Raw genomic sequence first — 26,941 nt, forward strand, 5'->3', positions numbered from 1 at the left:
AATTTACAAACGGTACCTGACCATCATAAATCACGCACGAACCAGAGACGACGGCACGGAAAGGCAGCTCGCCCACCGCCGGCACAACTCCAGGCGGCCGCCGCGATCGGCACTACGCCAGCCAGCCGCGGCCGCAGCAGCCCGCCTCCCCGCACGCTCTCGTTCCTGCAAGCCCTAGGGAGCCGCCGCCGGAGCCAGCTCATCGGACCGGAATCGCTCCTCCTCCGATGTCGCTCGTTTGCCATCGCCGCTAGGGTGGCTCCGCCACTGGCGCCCGCCTCCCGACGCCCCAAGCCCCCAATCGCTCCTCCTCCGATTCCCACCCAAGAAGGCGCAGGGGCAGAGCAGGGTTCGCCACCAGCAGATGCAGAAGCAGGGTTCGCCGCCAGTAGATGCAGGAGCACGGCGGATCCACATCGTTGGCCAGCCGATCCTCTGCAGAAGGTGCTCCGCTGCTCCTCCCGTAGTCCTGCTCCCCCATATTTTGATTTCTTTGGCTGCGAATCGACTCATGCGGACGAGGGCGGGGATGGGGAGGCGTTCCCTTCCCCGTCTCGTCTGTGATGATGGATACGACGAGGCCATGGCCATCGAGGTCCATCTACCACAACGACGCCACTGCGTTTCCATGGCCACCGTGGTTCGCTGAATCAGTGGTCCCAAACTGTCATTTTGGAGTCGTTATTTCTGCACAATCGCGCGCGCTCAAGTAGCCATCGACATTCCGCTCAGGCGTTTAATTTTGTCCACAGAAGCCGCCCTCAGCCGTTACTGGGCGTCTCTTTCTCTCGCTGAAACAATTGCACGTGTCCTGTTGCTAGTAAACTGGACAGCGGGCGGGGCAGCTCAAGAGTCGAACGAGACGAGAGAGAGAGAGAGAGAGAGAAAGGGAGGGAGGGCCGCATCGCATCCATCCGTCCGGAGATAAGAGAGGAGTGGAAGAAAAGAGGAGAAGATGAGCAGCTGACTTTGCCTCCCCTGTTATAAAAAGGAGGAGGGGGCAGGGAAGCCGTCCATAGATGCCTCCGCCTCGTCACTCCTTGAGAACCAGAACCAGAAGGCCACCCACCCACCCTCCATTCCTCCAAGGTCCGTCCCCTCCTCCTCATCCTCTTTCTCCTCCCTCACCGCAGCACCATCCTCCACACAGCACGCACACACACGGTAATATCTGCCAATCCCTCCGTTTTCTTTTCCTCTGTTGCAATCAGTAGCCTGTACCCTGTAGCTTCCACTTTCTTCCTGTGTCGTACTGTGATGGTGCAAAGAAGATCCTGTTCCCCCTTTTAGATCACCTTTGTGCATGCTTTTCTTGTGGTCCGTGGGCAAGGAAGGAGGCCAAACATTGCAGCAATGCCCCCCTTCTCTCTCTCTCTACCCCTCATGCTGCATCACGATCAAGAGCAAGCAAGTTGGTCTTTCTAGGGATGGCGAACTGACCGACGATTTTATGGTTATTCGTCCTGCAGGACATGGCGAACGCCGTCGAGCGCTTGAAGAGCGGGTTCAACAAGTTCAAGACCGAGGTCTATGAGTAAGTCATCATCTCTCTACCCAGAGCTGTCGCTTTCTTCTGCAGCCCCGCGTTTGGTCTAATCGTTTCAGTTTCAACCACATGGTCCTTGCTTTCTTGTCGGAATTCTGAGAGCTCCGACTGATCCTGTGCCCCGTCGATTTTTTGTTTTTCCGCAGCAAGAAGCCGGAGCTGTTCGAGCCTCTCAAGGCCGGCCAGTCCCCCAAGGTATGCGCTACTACCATACTACCTTCTCTTCTTCTCAGCTCCCTTGTACGCCGCTAAGTTTTTCGTCTCTAGCGACTCCGGCCAATTATTCTGTCGTGCTCGTAGGTGCTGGTGCTCCCGTGATCCTCAGCACAGATCCTGGATGGTTAATTAGGCGAAACCCCGTAATTTCGGATTTTCCGTGGGGCCTGGGCAACGCCCAACTGGCCCACAGCCACAGATTTGGTAGCACTTGCTGCCTGCTTGCCCAGCTGTCCAGGTTGAGGCAAAGGCAGGCTCTGCTCAGAGAACCGTGTCGCTGCTAGTACTAGGCTCTGTACCTCATCAGCATCCCTGCATTGCATTCCCATCTGATCTGCAATAAGGTTATATTTAGTTCGGGAATTTTAGAAATTTGGCTACTGTAGCACTTTCGTTTTTATTTGACAATTAGTGTTCAATCATAGACTAATTAGGCTCAAAACGTTCATCTCGCAATTTCCAACCAAACTGTGTAATTAGTTTTTTTTTCTACATTTAATGCTTCATGCACGTATCGCAAGATTCGATATGATGGCTACTGTAGCACTTTTTGGGAATTTAGTTGGGAACTAAACAAGCACTAACCCTGCTGCACTATTCCTCGTCCACCCTGTGTCCCTGGGTGCGCACGCAGCCTTTGCGCAGGTAACAAAGGTCAAAGTTGCAGTAGACAAAAGGAAACGGATTGTCCTAATTGCACGGTTTAAAACTGATGGTGACAGCTTGTTGTCGCCATTAGCGGCCAATTGGCAACTAGTCTGTTGGATATACATAACTAGTCCTATAATTGTTTTGTACAAGCCTCCTCCATAGGGCACAATCTTCCACTTGGCACTACCAGTCATAGCGCAAAGAAATGGTGTAGTGGGATACATACATCATGCATGCAAAGCAAAATCCTTCACAGCTCCCACCGGCCACCACTGTGGCGGGCACTAACATGCGCGCCGCGAGTGCTAACCCATGTGCTGCATGCTGGCTGGTGGTGATTTGCATTTGGTTGGTAAATTATTGAGATGCCGCCGTCCCTATATAGGCTCACTTTGCAGATGACGGATATAGTTATGTTATGTGAGTATATTGATTTTCCTTCAGTTGACTAGTATGACCTTGTGCCAGAATCTTGCAAGTACAGAGTTTATTGTTGTAATTTATGGGAGTCTTGATCTGGCATCGATCCCATGCGCCTAATTAGTAATTACTTCATGCATGCATGCACGGTGTTGCTAGCTGGTTCTACTAGTTTTCCTACCCATAAAAATTACTAGTAGTCAAATATTGTTTGTAGTAAAGGAGAAGATAAAAGCAGTCTAATTTGGCTTACTACGACTCTGTACATTTGAATTATAATGGTCATTTCCACCTTCTAGCCGTGTTGAATTCTTTTTTGAACTATAATGGTCACTTCCATCATTACATTTGAACGCCAGCAACAGATGGTGGTGACCAGCCATTTCAGATGTCTCGTCATTTTGATTTTTGTTTGACACTCACATACCATACATAACACAAAGAGACGTGAACCCCAAGTCTCCTTGGCTTACCTTATGATAGAACAGAGATAATGCAAGGGGAGCCATGTACTACATAAGAACAGGTGTGTATTAGCATTCATCATTCCATGGCTAACAGCCTGTTCGTTTGGCTGTGGCTTGTCGTAAACGATCGTAAATTTTCAGCCGGAATAGTATTTTTCTCTCACACAAACCAGTCAGCCGTACTTTTTCATGAACCAGCAAACCGAACATGTTGTGAGTGTGGTCCAGCCATGATTGGGCACAGGCCCCACCATTCACCTCACGGGATTCTTTCTTCATCGTCACTATAGGAGAGTAGTAGTTGGTTTGGACGTGTCCTCTCTCCTCTCCTCTCACACCCCTTGCAAAAGTTAGGCGCTGTTGCTTTAGCATTGAGAACACTGTGGATTCGCATCCATATGCCGATCCTCGAGAAAAATATGCTCTACTACTACACTACAGATGTCTCAAAGTATACCAAAAAAAATAGTGGAAGATGATTGCATTACGCCATGCGTCCTCATCGCCTTTGTATCCCCGGGCCCCTTTCCATATCATGGCCTCCCAAGTGTGAGCTAATCCAAGCCAGAACAAATATTCTAGCGTCCTACCTCCCAAGTCCTGATGGATGATGCTGCTCTTGCCGTCAAAGCTTAATTTGCAGTGTTGATTTGGACACCCACATCCCTGGGCCACATAAACCCGTCACATGAAATTCGTTATCGGTTCATTCACTTATGCAGATATGCAGCCTCACTTTTGCGTGCCAACTTACGCAAAAATATTCTTGCTTGGCCGCTGGGAATGGGTATAGCTGGCCATTCGGGCCGCCCCGCCTGGCCCGGCACGGGCCCGTGCCAGTCACGGCCCGGTAGAGCACGACGGGCCGCTGGGCCGTGCCGCCCCAGTCCACCGTGCCTAACCGACGGCCCAGGCACGGCCCGTCGGGCCACTTTCCGTGCCGGGCCGTCCCGGAAAGCATGGCCTTTTTTACAGGACAGGCCGGCCCGAGGCCCACCTCAGCAGGGGAAGGGAGAGAGGACGGAGGACGAGGTCAAAACGGCGGCGGCGGCGGGTGGCACGGAGGGCCGGAGGCCCGTCTCCCGCGTCGCACGTGGGGAGAAGCGGGGTGCGAGTGTGGCCATCCAGAAGCCCGCAACCACAGCCAAGAGAGAGAGAGAGAGAGAGAGAGGCGGGGAAGGGGAGGCCGTCGGCGCGAGCTGCTCGAGTCGCGGGAGGTGGCGGGTTGGCGGCGACCGCCAGATCCGGCGGCAGGAGCCAGGAGGAGGATGGAGGAGGCCGGATCCGTGGAGGATGGAGGAGGCCACCCGCTCGACGCTGCTGCTACTACCGAGCTCGACGCCGCGCACCCGAGGCAGATCCGGCTGGAGGCGGCGGTCGCGCACCCGCGCGTGGCAGGAGGAGGCAGGGGCAGCCCACGGGAGGTGACGGTGGACGCCACCGAGGAGGATCCGGCCGCGTGCAGCAAGAAGAGGTACGGAGGTGAGGAGCCCCGAGCCCACGGCGGTGCACCTCAGCGGCGAGCTTGCGCTGTGGTGTGGAGCCGGCCCGTGCGCTTTTATATGCGGAGGGGAGGGAGGCAGGGAAGGTGGCCCGGCCGCGTTGGGCCACGGCGCCGCGCTGGGCCTTGCGGAGGGTAGGATGAGTGAGGAGGGGGAGGCCGGCTGATGCAGGGCGGGCCGGGCCATGCCAGCCCACGGGCCTGAGCAGCGGCCCAGGCACGGCCTGCTCCCTCGGGCCGGGCCAGCCCGGGCCCACATGTCACCAGGCCGTGCCGTGCTCGTGTCGAGCTAAAAAAGCAGGCTTCGTGCCGTGCCGTCGTGCCTCAGGCTACATGGCGGCTATAGGAATGGGATGGTTCAGCGTATAGGAATGGGATGGTTCAGCGTGCCGCTGATCTGCCCCCGTGAGAACACACGAAAACCAGCGTAGAATATCCTCATTGCAACTAGTACTAGTAGCACGGAAGGAACCTTCCTTCAGCCTGGATTTTGTCCATCCTGCCCCTGTAAAAAGAGCATTGGAACAAAGACAGGCGGGTCAAAACTCAAAAGTTGCCGCCTTTTGGTTTTGGGTGCCAGCTTGCAAATCCACCACAGCCAGAATCGTGTGTAGTCCTCCACTGATCAGGGCCGATCTGCCTACCTGCTTATCGATAACAGAGCCATGGGAGCCGGGCTGGTTTTGCTTTGCGTGCTCCCTCTTTGCGCCGACCCGACCTGATGGTGATTTTCTTCCTCTGCTGCATCTGCATGCAGTACATGGTGTTCGCCTGCGCTGACTCCCGTGTGTGCCCGTCGGTGACCCTGGGCCTGCAGCCCGGTGAGGCCTTCACCGTCCGCAACATCGCCGCCATGGTCCCAGCCTACGACAAGGTACGTGTACACACTGACCGTCGCAATGGACGTCTATTTTTTTCTAGCCCGGGCGGACCATTAACGGACGACTAACATGGTCGCCTTTCGTTTTCGCGGCAGACCAAGTACACCGGCATTGGGTCTGCCATCGAGTACGCCGTGTGCGCCCTCAAGGTGGAGGTCCTCGTGGTCATCGGCCACAGCTGCTGCGGTGGCATCAGGGCGCTGCTCTCCCTCCAGGACGGCGCACCTGACAACTTGTAAGTCATCACTGTAAAACATACAAGTTTTATTCAGATAAAAAAAAAAACTCATGTGCCTCGTGTCATGAATTTGATCGTTCGTTGGTTTGGTGGTGTACCCAGCCACTTCGTTGAGGACTGGGTCAGGATCGGCTTCCCTGCCAAAGTGAAGGTGAAGAAAGAGCACGCCTCGGTGCCGTTCGATGACCAGTGCTCCATCCTGGAGAAGGTACGTACACCGTACACGCACGAGCAGTTAGTTGTTGCGTGAATAGATTGATTTTGCTCACCAAAGGACCTTGTATTTCTGAATGTTTCTGCAGGAGGCTGTGAACGTGTCCCTCGAGAACCTCAAGACCTATCCCTTCGTCAAGGAAGGGCTGGCCAACGGGACCCTCAGGCTGGTCGGCGGCCACTACAACTTCGTGTCAGGGGAGTTCCACACATGGGAAATTAAGAGCTAAGCCACCCGGCCGGCCGCTTAACAACTCCTACACCATCATAATTATATATAACTACATACCTACCGATATGCACCCGATCGATGTGAACGCGTGGAGTACTACCTGCATGTTTTCAGCATGCAGCTACATACATATATACCAGATCGCCCAATGTGAATGTAATAAGCAATAGCATTGGCTTTTATTTCTAACGCCGAGCTTTCATGTACTATATAATGTATTATATGATGAGTAATTTGTCCGCCCTGTGGTCAAAAGACATCAGATATAATCCTTTTTTTCGCAACATTATTCTGAAGCGTTTACCTTTTTCTACTGCCTTATGTTGTCCATCTTGTCTGTCTCTCTATGAAATGCTGACATATGACACTGTTTTATGTGAGGTCGATTCAAATTTATTCTTCACATTTTTTTTCATGCGTATGCACCATATACTCCTCAACGGGCTTTATTTGATTTTTAATATATTCGGCAGCTCTCCTGCGTGATTCGTTTCGAAAAGTATTAACAACATACTGCGGATATATTTGTCCTGTTCGCTTGGCTTATAAGCCGTACTTTTTTCAGCCAACGAACAGTATTTTTCTCTCACAACAAATCAGCCAACAATACTTTCAGCCATGGTTTATCAGCCAAGCGAACAGGACAATTATGCTTACAAAAGGAAGACGAACAAACTGTAATAATTCAAAAGCTGATGCCCCCAATTATCCTTTTCTTCATTATCTACCCATGTCATCTATCTATCTATCTATTGATAGAATTTCTAAACCTCTAGGTGCAGATCTAGCGGCTAAAATATCTTGTTGGTGTACCTTGGTAGCTAGTGCACCCACGGCGATGTCGGAGATGAAGTGCAGTGACGGTGTCTGACGACGAGGCGAGGTGCAGGGGCCCGATGGTGGCACTTCCCGTTGCTTCAGCACTCCCTTGATCGGTAGGGTTAGGGCAGTAAGTGGGGATCATGGTGGCTGTAGTGAACCCCCCAGTCCGCGCCCTGGCCCCCACCTCCCTTTATATAGTGCTGCGCGATATGGGCCCACCAACCTTGGAGCGGTTGGGCACCCCCGATCAGGGTGTGGATCCAAGGGCCTAGGCCAATTGGTGGAGATCAAACTAACATTCTCCCCCTTGATCTCACCTTATGACTTAAACTTAACTTACTTACTTTTTCTTGTTCCCATTCCATCACAGATCAGTGCATAGAGCGTGCCTCATCATCACGGTCAGTTACCATTAGATTTAACAGCTACAACGCACATCTCTGTTTTGAAACAGATACTCCACCAGGCCCTTAGTATCCAGAAATCATAGGCTTTTCCATAAACCCATATCGACTGTGTGTTCTCTGAACGCACTGGGTGGTTAGCCTTTGGTAAGAGGATCCGCAAGCACTTACTCGGTACTTATGTGCTCAATGCTTTCAGAATGATTCTAGATTTTCTCCTTTACAACATATAACTTAGTGTCAATGTGTCTGGCAGCACACTTGATCTGTTGTCTTAGGAGTTAACTTACTTTAAATGGTTATTGCTATTGTCTACCATTGTTAAATCCAGGTACAAATTCCCTTAACCTCCTTTTGTCTGTTCCTTAAGCCTCATGTCAAGCTATACTATGGTATGCATCACTGATGACACCACAACTGTTTTCTTGGAGCTTTTCCACAATAATACTCCAACTGTGAGTGTTAGCAACTGCTGTGGATTTCACTACACATCTCACCAATACTTAACATTTGTACCTTCAACTATTTTTTTTGCAATCCTGAAGACCAAAGAGTCTTTTCTTCTGCAGTTCTGAAGAACAAAGAATCTTGTGTGCCGTTATTCTTGCTGTTCTAAAATTTAACTTGTGTACAATACGTTTCGCAAATAAAAACTTGTGTACAATATACATGCATTGGGAAGAAATGAATACTTGAATGTGCTAAGTATTGCACACAATTTAATGTTGAGTTATTTCCCGTTATGTATGCCAATAAAAATAAATGATAACTATGCCACGGTTCCATTTTTTGGCATGGATTCCTCCTTCAAGAACTGTTGGAACAATATGAGTGCTTGCTGCGGGCGGTGGAGGGGAACCTCGTGACCTGCGCCACGGACGGTCACCAAGGTCAGGCCCTCGTACACTTGGCTCCATCCACCAACCTATTTAAAATCAAAATCACAAATGATTATTAGCACAGATTATTAACAGCTGTCGACTTGTAGGATGTGTGAATACCAGAGTAATTTGCATATTGACGTGAAATGTGACTAGAAATTAACTAGAATTCAGAGATGTATGTCCATCGGTCATGAGGTTCATATGATCGAGGAAGGCCGGTTGAGTAGAATGAATACTGAAGCTGACCTGTTTCTTATCATACCACGGATACCAGCTGGTGGTAGTTGGGAGGCCAAGAGCATCAATGGAGTATCTTGTTGATGTTAAGGGGATTACGGCGTCCGTGTCTCCACTGCGAAATAAACGAGAGATCAATCATTCTATAATTGAAGATGACTGACTTTGAACATTCAGTACTCCTACAGTTGTTGTGGCAAATAATGCAGGCTTCCCTGTCACGTCTTTGTGTGACTTCCTGGTCCAAAATATATCCTAAATAGTTGTGCGTGTGTGGTCTATTCCATCCCTACTACTGGACTAGAGGCTATCTATGTCCAAGCAAAGGAAATTGTGTTGAGTAGTAGTAGTTGAATTCAAATGCAGCTGTGTTTCATTTTCCAGCTTATTGTTGTTGCAATTATTCTTCTTGATGACAGGGCAACCGTGACTTTCAATCAAATTTCTATATAGTTGGCGATCGAAATTTTGGCACACATGATGAAAACAAGTTGGCAAACGCCACATAATTGCGACAAAATTGAAGCTGGAGCAAGAGACAACTTTCATGTGAACGACTATTTGGGGCCTTCTGCTATTCATTCATCCATGAAAACGACAGGTTCACAGCGGAATATTATGCACCTGACGCAATGCACGACCTATACCTACTTCTTCAGTCAATCATTCCGTCCGATCATTGCAGCAAAGTGTGACACGATAGCTGTAACGACCTTCTAGTTCTATGCATGCAATCAAACACACTGGTTTTTTCACTCTCTCTCCATCACATCAATTTTTAGCCGCTTGTATGGAGCATTAAATGTAGATAAAAAAATAACTAATTGCACAGTTTAGTTCGAAATCACGAGATGAATCTTTTGAACTTAGTTAGTCCACGATTGGATAATATTTATCAAATAAGACGAAAGTGCTACTATTCATCGGGTTGAAATTTTTTACAATCTAAACATGGCCTGAGCGCCAATGCAATAATTTGATTGAAAATTATTCAATTCGGATTGGAATAGAGAAAACCACGTGTATTCTAAATTTCTACTTTGCCTATCAAACAGCCTCCAATCCTCCCCATGCATGAGAGCACACCGTTTGCTGCAACAGCTGTCTAGGCAAATAATCGGTAGCTCTCCTGGTGCCCATTTTTTGTTTCAAAAAAGGAAAGAAAAACGCTAGCTGCAACGAACTGACCTGAAGACCCATATCCTTAGGCCAGCTGCGATAAGCTCTTTGTAGATAGGAAGCATGTGATAGAAATTATGGAACCTTTAGGTATAGATCAGTGGGTAAATGCATAACTTAGATAGGAAAACTTGCTTGGTGTACCACATGTCGAGCGTAGTCGTGGCCATGGCGCCGCCGACAAGAGAGCAGCCTGTGGAGACGCAGTGCAGGCGCGATGCAGCGGTCCGGTGGTGGCACTTCCCGTCGCTTCAGCACTCCCTTGATCGGTAGGGTTAGGACAGTAAGTGGGGATCATGGCAGTTGTAGTGAACCTCATATTTGCGCCATGACCCCCATCTTCCTCTATATAGTGCTGCGCGATGGGGACCTGCCAACCTTGGTTTGGTTGGATGCCCCCGATCAGGGCACTGGATCAAGGCACGACTCTCATTGGGCCGAGTCGGATGAGATCAACACTAACAATCTCCCCCTTAATCTCACATCATACTTAAACTCAACTTTCTTTACCTTTTTCCCATTCCATCATAGATCAGTGTATAGAGCGCGCTTCATCGTCACGGTCAGTTACCATTAGATTTAACAGCTATAATGCACCTCTCTGTTTTGAAACAGATACTCAACTAGACCCTTAGTATCCAGAAATCATAGGTTTCCCATAAACTAATGTCCACTGTGTGTTCTCTGAACGCACTAGGTGGTTAGCCTTTGGTAAGCGGATCCGCAAGTACTTACTCGGTACTTATGTGCTCAATGCTTTTAAAATGATTCTGAATTTTCTTCTTTACAACATATAACTTAGTGTCAATATGTCTAGCAGCACACTTGACATGTTGTCTTATGAGTTAACTTACTTTAAATGGTTATTGTTGTTGTTTACCATTGTTAAATCCGGGTACAAATTTCCTTAACCTACTTTTGCCTGTTCCTTAAGCCTTATGTCAAGCTATACTATGGTATGCATCACTGATGACACCATAACTGTTTCTTTGGAGTTTTTCCACAATAATAATCCAACTGCAAGTGTTAGCAACTACTGTGGATTTCACTACACATCTTGCCATGACTTAACATTTGTACCCTTAACCATTTGAGAGTACTTGTTCTTTCTTACTCAGCATGGGGCCTATGATACTTTGCAATATTGCAAGATATTCTCAACTCAATTCTAGTGATCTATATCTGAACTGGACTTCTGCCAAAATATCCCGGATACATAAACTACGTCGGGGTAAGTTCTTACTTGTACTTGTACGCACATCAAGCTTCCAACAGCTGAATCATATGGAACCATATTCTTTTGATCGATCTCATATTGGTTCCTGGAACACTTAAAGTTCCCAAAACTATTAACCTTGACTATAGGAGCAGGCGTAGGTTTACTCGCATGCATACTTTATTTCTGTCGGGTTCATAAACCTGGGGTCCCTCATGGACCTGCTTCCCAGCAAAAGCTCAGCCCAGCAGACGACGTTGCGAACGACGCGCAACTCCTAGGCCGGCCCGAAATACCTAAACGACAGGCCAGAAGGGAGATCCAGTCTCCGACCGAAAGGCCTGGCCAAGGAGGAACGATGCTCGCTTCCGACTCTGGCCTGCCTCTCTGACCGGAAGGCCTGCCAAGGAGGAACGGCGCTCACTTTCGACTCTGGCCCGCCTCTCCGACCGGAGGGTCTGGCCAAGGAGGAATGACGCTAGCCTCCGACTCCAGCCCACCTCTCCGACCGGAAGGATGGGCTTCTGACTCCGGCCTGCCTTTCCAACCAGAAGGCCTAGCCAAGGAGGAACGGTGCTCGCTTCCGACTCCGGCCCGCCTCTCCGGTCGGAAGGCCTCGCTTTCGACTCCGGCCCACCTCTCCGACCGGAAGGCCTAGCCGAGGAGGAACGACACTCGCTTTTGACTCTGACCCACCTCTCTGACCAGAAGGCTTGGCCGAGGAGGAACGACGCTCGCTTCACTAAACCCCTGCTTACAGCTCTTCTCTGACCAGCGCGATCGAAACCGACTAGGGAACGACCGAACGGGGATGCCCGCTCGGTAAGGACCCAAAGGACCAGGCAGAGCAAGTAAGGCAGGGCGCTCAAGTCAAACCGTGATGCCGAGGACCGTACCCTACACACCTATAGGATAGTACTATCAGGTCATGTCAGAAGGGTACTCTATAACCTTCCAGACCTATCAGAACTGACGAATAGTATTGTGGGCGTCGACATTTGTCCTACAATATGGTAGGCGTCGATATTTGCCATACTAGAAGAACACGGTGGAACCAACCACATGCATCCAGCCATCAATAGTATTATGGGCGCCGACAAACCACCTTGTACCCAACGACGTGGGCAACAAGACTAGGTAGCACACACACACTCTTTCTCTCACTCTCTCTTGTAAAGCCGTCCCCTTTATCTATAAAAGGGGATGCGCTCTCTCCAAAAGAGGATCGATTCAAACAATAGACGGATCACTCCGATTCACTTTCTGCTAGCTTTAGACACTCTAAAGCTACACAAAGCACATGTTTGAATACTCAGCGCACGTAGGAGCTCTCGTCACTCTCGGCCCTTCCGACCAGAGTTCGACCGGACCTCTTGCACCCCCCATCTTACACCCTCTCATTTGTAACCCCACAGTAAACTTCGAGCACCTGGGCTCAGGAATAAAGTCATCGACCGACTCAAACTAGACGTAGGTCATGTTGCCTGAACCAGTATAAATCCTGTGTCATTGAGTGCTAGGCCACATCCGATCACAACGTACGGCAAAACGATAAATATTTACTAGTTGGTCACTTTTCGCACCGATAATTTCTTTAGAATCTTTTCTAAGTATGCCTTTGCGATAGTCCTAATACCCTATTTTCTTCTATCTCGGTGAATTTTGATTCTAGAACCAATGACGCTTCACCAAGATCATTCACATTGAAACTTGAGGACAAAACTTCTTCTTCTCTATTGACAGATTAGCGTCACTACTAGTGAGTAGAATGTCATCTATTCATAGGATGTGGCAAATAAATTTTCCATTCTTGAACTTCGTATAAACGCTATTGTCCTTCTTATTTTCTTTAAACCCAAACTTTTTTTATCATTGTTTCATCAACTTCAAATACTACTGTCTAGAGACTTACTTTTGACCCATAAATAGATTTCCACAGGCGGCATCCCATATGTTCTTTTCTTACATGACAAAACATTTTGGGTTACGCCATGTAAACATTTTCATACAAATTCCTGTTGAGGAATGCCATCTTTACAGCCATCTGATGTATTTCTAAATCGTAATGTGCCATGAACACCATTATAATTCTAAAAGAATACTTGCATGAGACTAGAGAGAAAACTCTCATTGTAATCTTTTCATTCTCTTTGCGTAAAGCATATTGCTACAAGTCATGCTTTATATCTTTCTATATTCCCTTTAGAGTCATATTTTATCTTGTAGACCCATTAACAACCTACTGTTTTGGCTCCATTAGGAATTACTTCTAAGTCCCAAACATCATTGGTATTCATCGAATTCATTTCAACTTTCATAGCTTCTTGCCATTTAAACGAGTAAACGCTTCTCATGACTTCTTCAAGTGAGGTGGGATCACCCTTCATTTGAATTTCTTTACTAACATAGACTTTATAGTTATCAGAAAAACTGATTTACTAATTCTTTGAGACCTACTAGGGCCTCAGCTACTGCACTTTCATATGGGGCTGTTGTTGCCCTTCATTGCTAAGAGGCAATTGATTCTATAGGCTCCTGTATCATAAGATCCTTGTTTATATTATTCATCTTCTTCGAAGAGCCAACAACAGGTGTTGTATAAGTCATACAACATCAATAGGCATTGAGAAATTCATTGTTTTTAATCACTGAAGTGGGCACGCATTCCCGCTTCTCTTCAAGTCTTAGGTCTCTACATACCTCTACATACCGTGCTCCCCCAGATCTTCCCATCTTTTCTAAAGATAGTGTATCTTTAAATATCTTATTTTGGGTTTAATTCGTTAAAATCTCATATGGTGCTTTAAGCACCACCTTAACATCTTTGAGACTGACTACGCTATTTTTCTGTCGAAACTTTAAAAGATCCAGGAATTTAGCTATTTCTCTGCTTAGGGGTATCATTGTTGTAACCGCTGTACTCCTCCAACAGTCTTTATCTCACTCTTAATGAAGAGTATATTTCTTAATTGATCTTTATCTCATTCTTAATGAAGAGTATTTTTTAATTGATCTTAATATTCTCCCCCTCGAAATGTGGCATGAACTTTACTGCCATAATTTTGATAACTATTCAGAAATCCTATAAACGAGGAGACACTTATAAATTACTTCATTCACATGATTTTATCATGTAAACAAAGTTATTTCTTGATCCGTTTAAGAATACACTTTCTTAAATTCACTTTAAGAACTCAACGAGGTATTTCATTAGCAGTACTTTTGCAAGTCACGTTTACATCTTTTTCTTATCCTTTGGTTAGTATTAACCATGACGATGCATTTCTATTATGACATGGTTAATACTAGGATATCATAAGAGCTACCCAAACTTCGCTCACTATGCGGGATACAAAAATATATGAGTCATCACAAAACTTCTCCCACCATGCTGGATTGACTAGCATAATTACTATACCAAAACTTCTCCCCATGCGGGATATATCTATACGAAAACTTAGTCATGACGACTAAAACATTCACTTATACTTCATTTTCCAATTAAATCTTCCCGTTGGTTCCAATTTAATCAAAAAATTAGTAAACTAACAAAAACTGTCCTGAACTGGCTTGACTCAAGCCTTTTCATTCACATACCCCAGCATTGCAACCTGTTGGCATGCAGCCGAGTGATCTCATCGATTAAAATAAAACATACAATATGCTTCTGCATCAATTCTATATTACCGTTGGGCAAAAAATAGAATTAATGCATAAAACTCATAAATTAACTTGAAATCCATATAACTACTCTTTAAAATTAAATTCTTCCGTTGGTTCAAATTTAATTATAAGATAATCAACATCATTGCAGCGGAAACTTAATAATGAAATACATTCTTTTAGTTTAGGAGTATTTCTTGGTCCTTATCTACTCTCTGAAAAATTCACCACGTTGGTGTAAAATTTTCTAGATATTTAAACTTCAAACTTAAATTTGTTATAATATTGTCATCATCAACGTTGGTCAGAAAATGACAATACCATAATCTTACTTAAACAAAAAATGGACTACTCCTTTAATTAAATTTTCTCGTTGGTTCCAATTTAATTAGAGGATCAACATAATCATAATTTACTAAATATAACTGCCCTTCAAATTAAATTCAACCGTTGGTTCGAAAGGTTCCAATTTAATTGGAAGATAAGAAACATTAAATTTTGCAGCGGAAACATGAAAAATTATTTATCTACTTTTCAGAAGCATTTTACTTTACTCATCTACTCTCTGAAAAAATTATCCCGTTGGTTTAAATTTTGACAGAGATTCAAAACTTGACAAAATTCATCAAAATTTGCTTCTAAAAATTGTTAAAACTGCTTCTAAAAATAAATAAAAACTTAAACAATTAGCAACTGTTCATTTGGCCCGGCCTATGGAAAAACAGCATGCGGCCCAGCTCCATAGCGCAGCAGCACGTGGCCTAGTCCGTGAAATCGGCCCACGCCGATCGTGCGTGCTGCCCTCCCCCGCGCCCAGGCCACAACCTGGGCCTGGGCCGGGAATTCGACCCACAGCGCGCGCCCTGCACCGCTCCGCCTGGGCCAACTACCGGCCCAGCGAGCGCTGGCCGTTGACCTCGAATCCGATGGCGGGGCATTGATCTCGGCGGAACAAAACCCCGCGGCGTCGGCCTCTCCCCAAACTCTAATCTTATTTCCTCCCTCCCCTTCTCTCTCTCTCACGCCGCAGCCGAGCGCCTTTGAGTGAGAGCCGAGCGCCGCTGGTGAGCGAACGTCGGTGAGCGAGCAGAGGCGAGCGAAGTGGTGGCCCGAGCTAAGGCGATAGCGCGCGCGCACTCCGGTCAGTCCCCGGCCGGCCCCTTCGGCTCCCCCATAGCCCCACGGCAGTAGTGACCGAAAGAGCCTGCGGCGAAGGAATGGCATCGTCACTGGCCCCCTCGCCGGCGCGCGCGCTCCCCAACGGGTGAGCGCGTCGCCGTCGAGTGGCCCAGTGGCAGTGCCCTAGCGTAGTGTGGAGCCCTTTCCCGGAGTACTCCGGTGAGTGGAGGCCGGCGAGGTAAGCCGCCTCCCAAGCCCTTTCCCTTTCCCCATCTTCTCCTTTTGGGTCTTCTTTCTATTCTTCTCGGATCTTGTCTGATTTGGGGTTAGGGTTCGGGTCAACCCTTCTGCCACTATTCATTTCCCCGACTGCTTTTCGCGAGTTAGGGTAAGGGTTCGTGTCTGGATCGATTTGAATCTGACCGAATCGAGCCATCTTTCTTCTGTTGTTCTTCCCCTTCTAGGGTTAGGGTTAGGGTTAGGAACCCTCTGCTTCGATCTGAATTGGATCTTTCTCATCTCCTTATGGTTTCTACTCGGATTCTACCCCAAGACCATAGATCTACGCCCTAGTAACCTGGCTCTGATGCCATTGATAGAATTTCTAAACCTCTAGGTGCAGATCTAGCGGGTAAAATATCTTGTTGGTGTACCTTGGTAGCTAGTGTGCCCTCGGCGATGTCGGAGATAAAGTGCAGTGACGGTGCCCGATGACGAGGCGAGGTGCAAGGCATCGGTGGTGGCACTTCCCGCCGCTTCAGCACTCCCTTGATCGGTAGGGTTAGGGCAGTAAGTGGGGATCATGGCGGCTATAGTGAACCCCTCAGTCCGCACCTTGGCCCCCACCCCCTTTATATAGTGCTGCGCGACGGGGGCCCATCAACCTTGGAGCAGTTGGGCGCCCCGATCAGGGCACGGATCAAGGACCCAATTGGCCGTGGTAGAAATCAAACTAACATCTATATCTATCTGTATAACCTATGTAGATGGAACCGACTAAGAGTCAGTAATTTTAATTTTTCTGCAACCACGTTAAGCCACGACATCTTAAAACTAAGACCATCGATCTTAAGCGCGACTTTGATCATGTACGTCCGTTTGTCGTGCACATATCATGTTACGTTGTTCATGTCCTATTATGGCCCCGTTCGATTGGCTGAAAAAACAAGCAAAAAAAACTGTTCCGGCTGAATTGTTGTGAGAGAAAAATAATATTTCGGCTGAAAAAACAAGCTGAATAGTATGGATTATAAGGTCAAGCGAACGGGGTATATCTGGACACCATTCTCCACTAACGACTGCAATTTATTACACGCGCCTTTATCTATTATTATGGGCGACGCCTTTATCTCCATATCACTTTCATTTGCCACCTATCCAAATAGTTTTAATTTGCTCCATACAAATGGACAATCGACCCTTTTTGTCTCCCACCTTATTTAGCTTCTCAGTGCCGCACTACTATTTAGCTTCATGCAAATGGGGTAACTTAATGTCCTCTGTGTTCCTACTATTAGCTTCTCAATGACGTGTTATTTATTTCCTCTTATACATATTCGCATTCAAAGGGCCTCTTCAGCTCTCAATCCTAGCTATTTAACGGGCCGAGCAAGAGAGGACACATTCCCTGCAACCAAACTGCAAAAGGAGATGTCTCCTTCTCAACGCACACTATGACAGGTCGCTTTGTATTATTTCGTGACTAAGACTAGTCTCAGTGAAAGTTTTATTAGAGTTTTATTTGTATTTAATAAGCTGCCATATAACCACTTTTGATGATGTGGCAACGTTTTTAAAAAAAGAGAAGAAATGAGTTTCATTTATAGGGATGAAACTCTCTTGACACGATTACTAATTCTCTATGAGTCATGAAATTAATTGTATATAAAACCATATAATGAAACTTTCTATTCAAAGTGAGCGTTTCATCCATGTTTTATTTTATTTTATATGATATGACAGTTTTGAAAACAATGCCATTAAACTCTCCACTGAGACTAGCCTAATACATCATGCTCCTCCTCATCACTATTGCAGAAAAGATTTCTAGGAACAGTAAAAAAAAGTTTCTAAAACCAACACTACATTATTGATTATAAAGACCTGACCTTTAGTGCGGTCTTTCAACCTTGTTCCTAGAAAATTTATTTCTAGGTGCTGTTTTGTAAAGAAATCCGTAAGGATTTACACTCAACGTATGGCACATCATCACCGCTGCCACGCCTTCTACCTCTAGAGCTCCCACTAGACTGAGGCTTTCCCTTGACCTTCAGGAGTCCTGTGAGTTAGCAGTGTATCTATATCTACACCTATATCTATTCTTCTACCTAAAATTAAAGGGCAAAGTGATTTTTCTGTCCATTTTTTATGTTTTTGATAATACCCTCACGCCCCTCCCTGTGATATGGTCACCTGGACTCACGGTCCATGCTCATACGAGTTAAAAATAACACGTGTACATCAAGCAACGGTATGGAGTTCAAATCCAAATAAAATATATGACGATCACTGAATAAATCTCTAAACTACAACTTGTCCAAATAACCATGTAACAAGCTATGTGTTTGCCAGTATCTTTCCCATGTATAAGATGAACTACATAAAAAAATGTATAAGATGAAACCGCACTCTGGAGATAAGACTGGCAGGGCTCACCTGGCGTATCTCTGCCTCCAGCTAGATGCAAATATTAACTTTGACAGGCCCACCTGACGTATATAAATCTACATTATTATTTGTCTTTTAAGTTTGTACTGCTACTAGCTTATAGACAGAGAAGGGCGGCACATATGTCTGTTCGGGCGAGAAATGAAATGCCAAAAGTGCAAAAGCTTGTATTATTCGACCGGCCGGCCTTGTCTCCGTTGCTGGATGCTGGCATTGTCGCCACGGTCCTAAAATTCCTGGGGCCCAGCCAGGGTCAAATTGAACTCGAGGCCAGTTAACAATAATACACAAACACCTTAACAATGATACTCAATATATGTGATTTGAAATGTTATCAAAATGCATCCAAAAGCAATATTCACGTTGACAACCAAATTTGGCACTTCGGTAACCAGGGCATGATTTCACATCGATGATTGGCCGGATAATATATTTAGAGATCATTGGGTAGCGTGTCCGTGCGTTACTACGGGATAACTAACAATTTATACTAAAAACAAACGGATCACACGATAAGATAACAATACTGTTAAATTAAATACCAACGTTAAAGTGACATTTAATCCAAAAAACAAAGTTTATGAATTTAACACAGTCACGAAGTGCGCGGCGTCGCAGGCTCACAAACTCTAGAGCTTCCAGAGATTGGGTCGAATCCAACCTAGAGCCTCGGAACCCTACATCTTTTCCTGGACGGGATTCACTTCGGATGCGCCGGTAGCAATATCAACGATTTCCAGTCGATGGACCAAGTCGTATGGATCCCCATACAATGGCTCAGACATGTAGATTTTGTTCTCCTTGTACTTGGATACACTTGTTCCACTGAAGCTTTCATTGAAATGTTTAGACATGAACATTGTCTGATCACCGATGTCCCTTACCCTGGACCACTCCGGCGTACGGTCGTGGAGGTTGCACTTGTAGATCGCGCTGCTGTAGGTGAAGCTCTGTGTCTCGTGGAACATGCTCACCATGGCACCCACAATGTGTAGCTCACCGTTTGATTCCAGGTAGCTGCGGTGGCAGAGCCCCGCAGGTGGCGACAACGATGGCAGCAGCGTCGCGGTTGGAGTAGCGCTGGCGGCGTTGCTGCTGCAGACGGAGATTTCTCCAGTGCAGTCGATCGCCAAGAACTTGTCTTGGCAGTGGACGATAGACCCCATGGAGAACTCCAGTTTGGTATCGAGCAGCGTCCATGCGCTGTCGACTCCAACCCGGCAGAACGCGACCTCTATGGAGCACCCAAGCATGGCCATGGCCACGCACTCGCGGCCGGAGGCGTCAGGCGGCGCCGAGAGCACGATCTCACGGAAGAACACGTCCCTTATGTCTTCTACCTTGATGGCTCTGCCTATGGCATCCGCATCCCCGTAGTCATTGGTGGGATGGAGGACCCACCGGCCGTGGACCCTAGACAAGCGTTCCGATGAGGACGCCGCCATGACGTGTTCGCCTGCTGGCGGGAGCTCAACGCGGGGGGCATGGGCACCGACGAATGGATTCAACAGCGTCACAGACGCCACCTCGTCCATGAGCGCTAGCCACCCACACGAGGAGCCGCACGCCACCTTGCCGCGCACGTCGGGCAGCGTCTTGGACAAGACCTTCTTCTTCGGGACACAGTAGAAGCCGACGCGGTCCGGGTCGGGGTCAAACGGGAGCAGCAGGAGCGGCCCGAAAGTCGTGAACGGGACGGCGGCGCGCCATGGGGAGCAAGCGGATCGGAAGGACGCCGCGTCGTGGCCTGACGCGAGACGTTGCCTGATGGACTCGAGGAGATCCTCTGGCAGGCCGGATCTCCAGTCAGGGAGAGGTATGGACCTTCTCTTGGGATCGGGAGGCTGAGCCATGGAAGGCAGATGCCATCAACTATGGTTCACGCAAGAAACAACAAGCGAGGGCGATGGAACACGTGAGCGTGAAACCAAATGAAAGGAGGAAAAAGTTGTTCTTTTTGCAAATGCAAAGAGGGGAAGTAATTAAATGTAGGCAGATTTGGCAAGGTTCTTAGAAATACAAAGAGGTTCCTTTTGTCTTAATTCTATTTCCTTCTGTGTTAATTCTCTTTCCTTTTGCTCGTTGCCATGTATGCTGGTGCATGCAAACATGCAATGTGTATATGGATGACACAATAATTTTCTACTTCCTATTTTATCGTGATTTCTCTATCACATGACAGACAATATTCAATCAAGGAGAATGGCACGATCAATCAGTAATTAAGATGTCATGGGATCGCAGGTGTGGACAGACGGACGAACCAAAACAAATATCGCACCAAAAAATGTCCGCACTTTGTTCTTTTTAGTCGTAGGAGATTTGGCTATTAAGCTATCATGGTTGTCGTTGATGTCTTGGTAATCACATGACAATGCATTTGCCCTCGGTTCCACGGTGTAGCTGGTTGTTGGAAGGGAGGTGAGGGGGGCTATCGGGCGAAGCCCCTGCCAGGCTCTCAGTTGTCTTTCTGTCTGACAATAGTGACGCTTTTGGTAGCATAATTCTCGTTGGAGACATTGTCGTGAGGCGTCCTTTCATCTGTAGTTATGGTTAGAAAACCTTGATTCTCCTGTTGGTGTTTGGTGACATCGGTGCATGTTGTTCCCCTTCTTGGAGACATTGTTGTGGAAAACCTCCTCTCATTTCCTAGTATAGTCCTAATGTAGCACAATACATACTCCCTCTGTCCTAAAGTATAGTGTATTTTCATTTGTCCTAGGTTAACGCATGTTAAATTTGACTAAATTTATAGAAAAGACAATAATATCTTCATTAGACTAAGGATTCCCCTTGACCTTCAGGAGTTCTGTGAGTTAGCGGTGTATCTATATCTATATCTATTTGCCTAATCTATCTATCTACTCTTCTGTCCATTTTTTATATATATTTTTATGATGCCCTCACGTCCCTCCCTATCCGTATGTGACTTGGTCACTTGGACTCACGGTCCATGCTCATACGAGTTAAAATAACATGCATCCATCAAGCGATGGTATGGAGTTCGATTCCAAATAAAATGTATGACGATCACTGAACAAATCGATCAATAGACCATGTAACAAGCTATGTGTTTGCTAGTATCTTTCCTATATATAGTCCTAATATAGCACAATACATACTCCCTCTGTCCTGATGTATATTGTATTTTTATTTGTCCTAAGCTAACTCATCTTAAATTTGACTAAATTTATAGAAAAAGAACAATAATATCTTTGACATCATACATTTTTTATGGAATATTATGACTTGCCTTTTTGATGTGGTAGAAGTTAATATGACTTACCTTCTTGATGTGGTAAAAGTTAATAAATTTTCTATAATTTTAATTGAATATGAAATGAATTGACTTAGGACAACTATAAATACGCTCTATATTTGAAGGAGAAGGGACCGAGGGAGAGTATACACGAGAAACGTCTCGGTCTGGACAGCTTCGCCGTTTACCGCGTCCATCCATTCTGTTCCTGTCACACACGGCCGGAGTGGGGAGGAGGAAAAGAAGCTGGGCCGCTCCTTCTCGTGCCTCTCCCCTCCTATAAAAACGGCCCCCATCGCAAGGTAGCTCTACAGGCTACAGCGAAGCAGCAGTCCGCAGACTCCTGCGACCCCTCCTCCTCTTCGTCAATCCTCCAGAGACCAGCAGCTCTCTTCCTCTCCGACCGCGTAAGGTCCGTCGTCCTCCTCCTCCTCCCATCCACCGTGTTCCCGTCCTTCCATGCATGCATCCATGATCCATCCATCTTCCAGCTTATCTAGCATGCCCTTTCGCTTTCTTTTTGTTGCAAAGCAGATCCTGTATCCACTTTACATCACCTTCCTGCATGCTTTTCTTGTGGCATCATGTGGGGATCGGACAAGAAAAGCCAAAATTCGAACAATCCTCACAAGAAACCTGCTGATGCCTCGAAGATTCAAGAATATACACACGCGCACGCACGCTCTTGTTGTGGATGTGGAAAGGGATTGTTGACGATTAATTATCAATTAATTTGCGGTTCCGTTGTTCTTGCAGGACGACATGGCGGACGCCGTCGAGCGCTTGAAGACCGGGTTCGAGCAGTTCAAGGCCGATGTCTACGAGTAAGTAATTCGTTCCAACCCGGCCTGTACTCGATTTGTTATGCGAATCGACGAGAGTTTACGTGAACTGATGTTGTGATCTGCTGCCTCCCGTATTGGCAGCAAGAAGCCGGAGCTGTTCGAGCCACTCAAGGCGCACCAGTCACCCAAGGTATGTATGTCCTGGCGGATCGTCCGATCTTCCTCCTGGAGCAGCGAAATGCTATTTAATTTCCTGTTATTCTGCGAGTTTCGCGTCGAGATTTTCCAAGCCGTACCGCGTGTTGAGTGAATTTGGAATTCCGTGGGGATTTGTCAACACTCCACACCTTGGTCCACGACAGTTCACATCGGGCCGGGATCACGGGTCCCCCGCTTGGGATGTTGCCAATAATGTGCTTTATGAGAAAATTAATGACTGTAGATAGATTGCATAGCAGCTTGTTTTTCTCGTTGAGCCTGAGAGCCTGAGAACAAAAGCGTCAAAGGCCAGCTGTTTTTTCCTCCAAAGTAGCAGCTTGTTTTTTTTTCTTTTAGTATCGGAATCGGAAGAGTACATATACCATACTCCACCGGCCGGCTGTTGACTGTTCTCCTTCTCTTGCCGTCCATGAATTGGCTGCATGCAATTGCAGTACATGGTGTTCGCCTGCTCCGACTCCCGCGTGTGCCCGTCGGTGACCCTGGGCCTGCACCCCGGCGAGGCCTTCGCCGTCCGCAACATCGCCAGCATGGTGCCACCCTACGACAAGGTAACAAAGCATGCACACGCACGCACGCATGGACGCCGGCCTCCTCCTCCTGCATGGCCTGGTGCCATTGATGCGACTCACACGTACGCACGCCTCCTGCAGACCAAGTACGCCGGCGTCGGGTCCGCCATCGAGTACGCCGTGTGCGCCCTCAAGGTGGAGGTCATCGTCGTCATCGGCCACAGCCGCTGCGGCGGGATCAAGGCGCTGCTCTCCCTCGAGGACGGCGCGCCAGACAAGTTGTAAGCACCTAGTACTCTACCGGATGAACGATCGGTTCAGACACTGATGACAGCACAGCACTGGCGTTAAAGCTAGCTGTTTCTTCTTCTTGCATCACTTTTTTGTTGTTGTCGTTGTTGACGAGAGCCTGTGTTGGCTGTTGTCTGATTGCCTTGTCCTACAGCCACTTCGTCGAGGAATGGGTCAGGATCGGCGCCCCGGCCAAGACTAAGGTGCAGGCCGACCACGCCTCGGTGCCTTTCGAAGACCAATGCTCCGTCCTGGAGAAGGTACGGTACACACTACACATGCACGGTTTCTCTTTGACCACATTGTACACGCTTATTGGCGTATCCTGTGTTGTTGGATCTCTGAATACGGCATGCATTTCGATCTCTGAATACCAATACTTTCATCTTGCATTGCAGGAGGCCGTCAACGTCTCCCTTGAGAACCTCAAGACCTACCCGTTCGTCATGGAAGGGCTGGACAAAGGGACCCTCAAGCTGGTCGGCGGCCACTACGACTTCGTCAATGGAAAGTTCGAGACATGGGACCCCTAAGCGGTCGAACAGCCGTTTCAGATAACTCCAACAAGGCTACACCATATGCCTACAAATACGCTCCCCAACTTATTTGCCGCGTGGAGTACTTGTTTGCCGCTATACCTACATATACACATATACACCGGAATTGACCGATGAGAGCAACTATACTGTACATGCTGTTCGGCTGGCCGGCTGGCTGGCCAGCCCCCTCACGAATCACTATTCACGTAAACAGTGATTTTAGCTAAACAATATTTTCTCTCACAACAATCAGCTGGAACAGTATTTTAGCTTATTTTTTAGTCCTGCCGAACAGGCTTGTAATAAGCAATACCTGCGTGCTTTGACTTTCTAGCGCCGAGTTTTTTTTATGATATGATGCATAATTTTGATCAACGTGTGGTCAGAAGACATCAGCTATATTTTACCATCTCTTGCTGTTCTTTGTCTTTCTGTCTCTCTCTGAAATGCTGATTCGTACCTGAAAGGAAGATGCCTAAGAGAAAGGTGAATTGGGCTAATTCTAAAATTCTTTGCAATAATTAAACCCTACGGTTAGCCCACTTCACCCCTTGTGCCTAGAAAGTGTTTCTATTATTCTACCGCACAAAAGTTTAGCAACCTATGTTCCAATCCTACTCTAGCATGGCAATTCTATGAATGTAAAGACAAGAATTGAATTGCTCAAAGTAAATGCTTAAAGTAAAGAGAGAAGTAGGAACGCGGCGATGTTTTACCGAGGTATCGGAGAGTCGCCACTCCCCACTAGTCCTCGTTGGAGCACCCGCGCAAAGGTGTAGCTCTCCCTTGATCCGTGCAAGAATCAAGTGCTCTCTACGGGTTGATTCTTCGACACTCCGTCGTGGTGTATCACTCACAACCGCTCATAACTTGAGTTGGGTCATCCACAAGCTCAGCCGGATGATCACCAAGCTCTCAATCACCACCAAGCCGTCTAGGTGATAGCGATCACCAAGAGTAACAAGCACGAACTCTTACTTGACCACGACAAGCCTAATGAGAAAGGTGGATGCATGCTTTGCTACTCTTGCTTTCACTAATTAGGCCTCTCTCTTGGATTCTCAAATCTTAATCACCTCACAAGGACATTGCTCTTCTTGGCACTCTCAAGGGTGTTTCTCAGCTGTTGGAATGAGCAAAAGTGGTCCCTTGAGTGAATAGAGGATGTATTTATAACCCCTCATTCAAAACAAACCGTTATGTGCATCTGCGGGGTGACCGGACGCTCCGGTCAGTTCACCCACCACTGAGCCATTTAAGTTGTGATCGGACTCTGTCCAGCGTTCGGTCAGCACTGACCAGACGCGTACGGTCATGAAATCTGCTCTCTGGAACCTTACTAGAGTCGACCGGACGCTGGCGCCCAACGTTCGGTCACTCACCTCTCAGCGTCCGGTCGCACCAGACGACTTCACTTTGATCAAATGAACTGACTGGACTCTGCACCAGCGTCCGGTCACACCGGAACCAGCGTCCGGTCAATATTTGACCCTCCATTCACTTCTAACTCGAAATCATATGTGAATGAAGTTTCCTCCAATTGATCTAAGGGCTATTTAGAAGCTACCTAGTGCTAGATTTTATAAGTGTGCACCACACCTAACCCACTAGACTCACCTAGGTCAAGCTACCCGTCCATACCCCCCTTAACAGTATGGCCAAAGGAAAAACAAAGTCCTAAACTACTCTAAGTGTCTCTTCAATATCAAATAACACTTAGAACTAGTCCATCCTTAACTTTGTCGTCCATCCTTTAAAAACCGAAACGATTTCCATTGTAGGGGCATGACAACCATGATTGCCCAATCAATTGTCATTATCATAACCTAACTTAATTGCATCTGCAAAACACACGTTAGTCACAGTAATCTCGTATTGTCATTAATCACCGAAACCCAACTAGGGGCCTAGATGCTTTCAATCTCCCCCTTTTTGGTGATTGATGATAATACAACCTCGAGTATGTAAAAGAGATGAGGTTTTCAACATGCTTGGTTCATATAAGCTTTTGACAATAAGAACAAAAGAGTTAGGCAAACTTATATAATCCAAGCCAACATGATGTACTCAATAGATATGAAATAAGCATGAGTACAAGAAATAAAGCTCATTTGCATTGGAGTTAAAACACGGAAGCAAAGTAAATGAGCATAACCAAGTGATATGACATATAAATAATTCAAAGTAGAGAGCACACATGTCACATATCACATAAATATCACGATCACATTAATATCACGATTACGATCACATTTATGTAGTTCAATGTATAATAGTAAACATGAATGCATAAAAATGTATCACACATAAAAAGCCAAATATAATAGATAAGCTCCCCCTAAATATGTCGTCCCTCCTAAGTCTAACATACTCGGTCCTTCTTCCCCTTTGGCGTCAAACACCAAAACCTAAGGGTTGGTCAGCAGGACTGCAGCGGACGAGTCGAGCGCTGAGGTGCGAGGAGAGAGCTGGAACTGTGTGCCATCATCATCTGATCCTGAGCTCTGAGCTGTATGACCCTCTATAGCTGGAAGCGACGCAGAAGCGGTCTAGGTTGGATCAGGGACTGGTGTAGCCTGTAACTCTGTAGGTATGACTGTAGCAGGCGGCTCTGATGATGCAACTGATGATGGGAGCGTCTCTGTAGTCCCCGTAATAGGAGCAACTGTGGAAGTACTAGGGACACAAAGATATGGAGGTGTAGGCTGCCCTATCAACTCACTGAATGTCACTCCAAGGCTCCTGGAGACTGAGGTATCTAGCACAAGCAGCGAGGAAGT

General features: G+C 46.9%; 2 protein-coding genes and 1 pseudogene across 4 annotated transcripts; 2 read left to right on the forward strand and 1 right to left on the reverse strand.

Moving 5' to 3' along the window:
* Nucleotides 1-420: 420 nt before the first annotated feature.
* On the forward strand, nt 421-6,686 carry LOC136450206 (carbonic anhydrase, chloroplastic-like). Of its 3 annotated transcripts, none has more exons than XM_066450570.1 (7): nt 421-444; nt 1,470-1,534; nt 1,693-1,741; nt 5,559-5,675; nt 5,778-5,917; nt 6,023-6,128; nt 6,223-6,686. In XM_066450570.1, the coding sequence occupies exons 2-7, from the start codon at nt 1,473-1,475 to the stop codon at nt 6,361-6,363; spliced, it is 615 nt and encodes a 204-aa protein (XP_066306667.1). In that variant the 5' UTR covers nt 421-444; nt 1,470-1,472; the 3' UTR covers nt 6,364-6,686. The 3 variants fall into 3 exon arrangements, with proteins under 3 accessions (XP_066306667.1, XP_066306665.1, XP_066306666.1); XM_066450568.1 differs by lacking the exon at nt 421-444 and adding an exon at nt 953-1,089; XM_066450569.1 differs by lacking the exon at nt 421-444 and adding an exon at nt 1,049-1,164.
* A 12,514-nt stretch (nt 6,687-19,200) lies between these two features.
* LOC136455632 (putative F-box protein At5g55150) lies at nt 19,201-20,409 on the reverse strand (annotated as a pseudogene).
* Nucleotides 20,410-22,100: 1,691 nt separating this feature from the next.
* On the forward strand, nt 22,101-24,591 carry LOC136450207 (carbonic anhydrase, chloroplastic-like). Its single transcript, XM_066450571.1, has 7 exons — nt 22,101-22,227; nt 22,572-22,639; nt 22,742-22,790; nt 23,254-23,370; nt 23,473-23,612; nt 23,777-23,882; nt 24,021-24,591. The coding sequence occupies exons 2-7, from the start codon at nt 22,578-22,580 to the stop codon at nt 24,153-24,155; spliced, it is 609 nt and encodes a 202-aa protein (XP_066306668.1). The 5' UTR covers nt 22,101-22,227; nt 22,572-22,577; the 3' UTR covers nt 24,156-24,591.
* The last annotated feature ends 2,350 nt before the right edge of the window (nt 24,592-26,941 follow it).

Source organism: Miscanthus floridulus, chromosome 5 (genome assembly GCF_019320115.1).
Source record: "Miscanthus floridulus cultivar M001 chromosome 5, ASM1932011v1, whole genome shotgun sequence".
NCBI classification, from domain to species: Eukaryota; Viridiplantae; Streptophyta; class Magnoliopsida; order Poales; family Poaceae; genus Miscanthus; species Miscanthus floridulus.

Coding starts and splice junctions, on each gene's coding strand:
- LOC136450206 (XM_066450570.1), top strand. CDS start 1,473: ATGGCGAACGCCGTCGAGCGCTTGAAGAGCGGGTTCAACAAGTTCAAG. Junction 1,535..1,692: donor TTCAAGACCGAGGTCTATGA/GTAAGTCATCAT, acceptor GTTTTTCCGCAG/CAAGAAGCCGGAGCTGTTCG. Junction 5,918..6,022: donor GACGGCGCACCTGACAACTT/GTAAGTCATCAC, acceptor TGGTGTACCCAG/CCACTTCGTTGAGGACTGGG.
- LOC136450207 (XM_066450571.1), top strand. CDS start 22,578: ATGGCGGACGCCGTCGAGCGCTTGAAGACCGGGTTCGAGCAGTTCAAG. Junction 23,371..23,472: donor TGGTGCCACCCTACGACAAG/GTAACAAAGCAT, acceptor CGCCTCCTGCAG/ACCAAGTACGCCGGCGTCGG. Junction 23,613..23,776: donor GACGGCGCGCCAGACAAGTT/GTAAGCACCTAG, acceptor CTTGTCCTACAG/CCACTTCGTCGAGGAATGGG.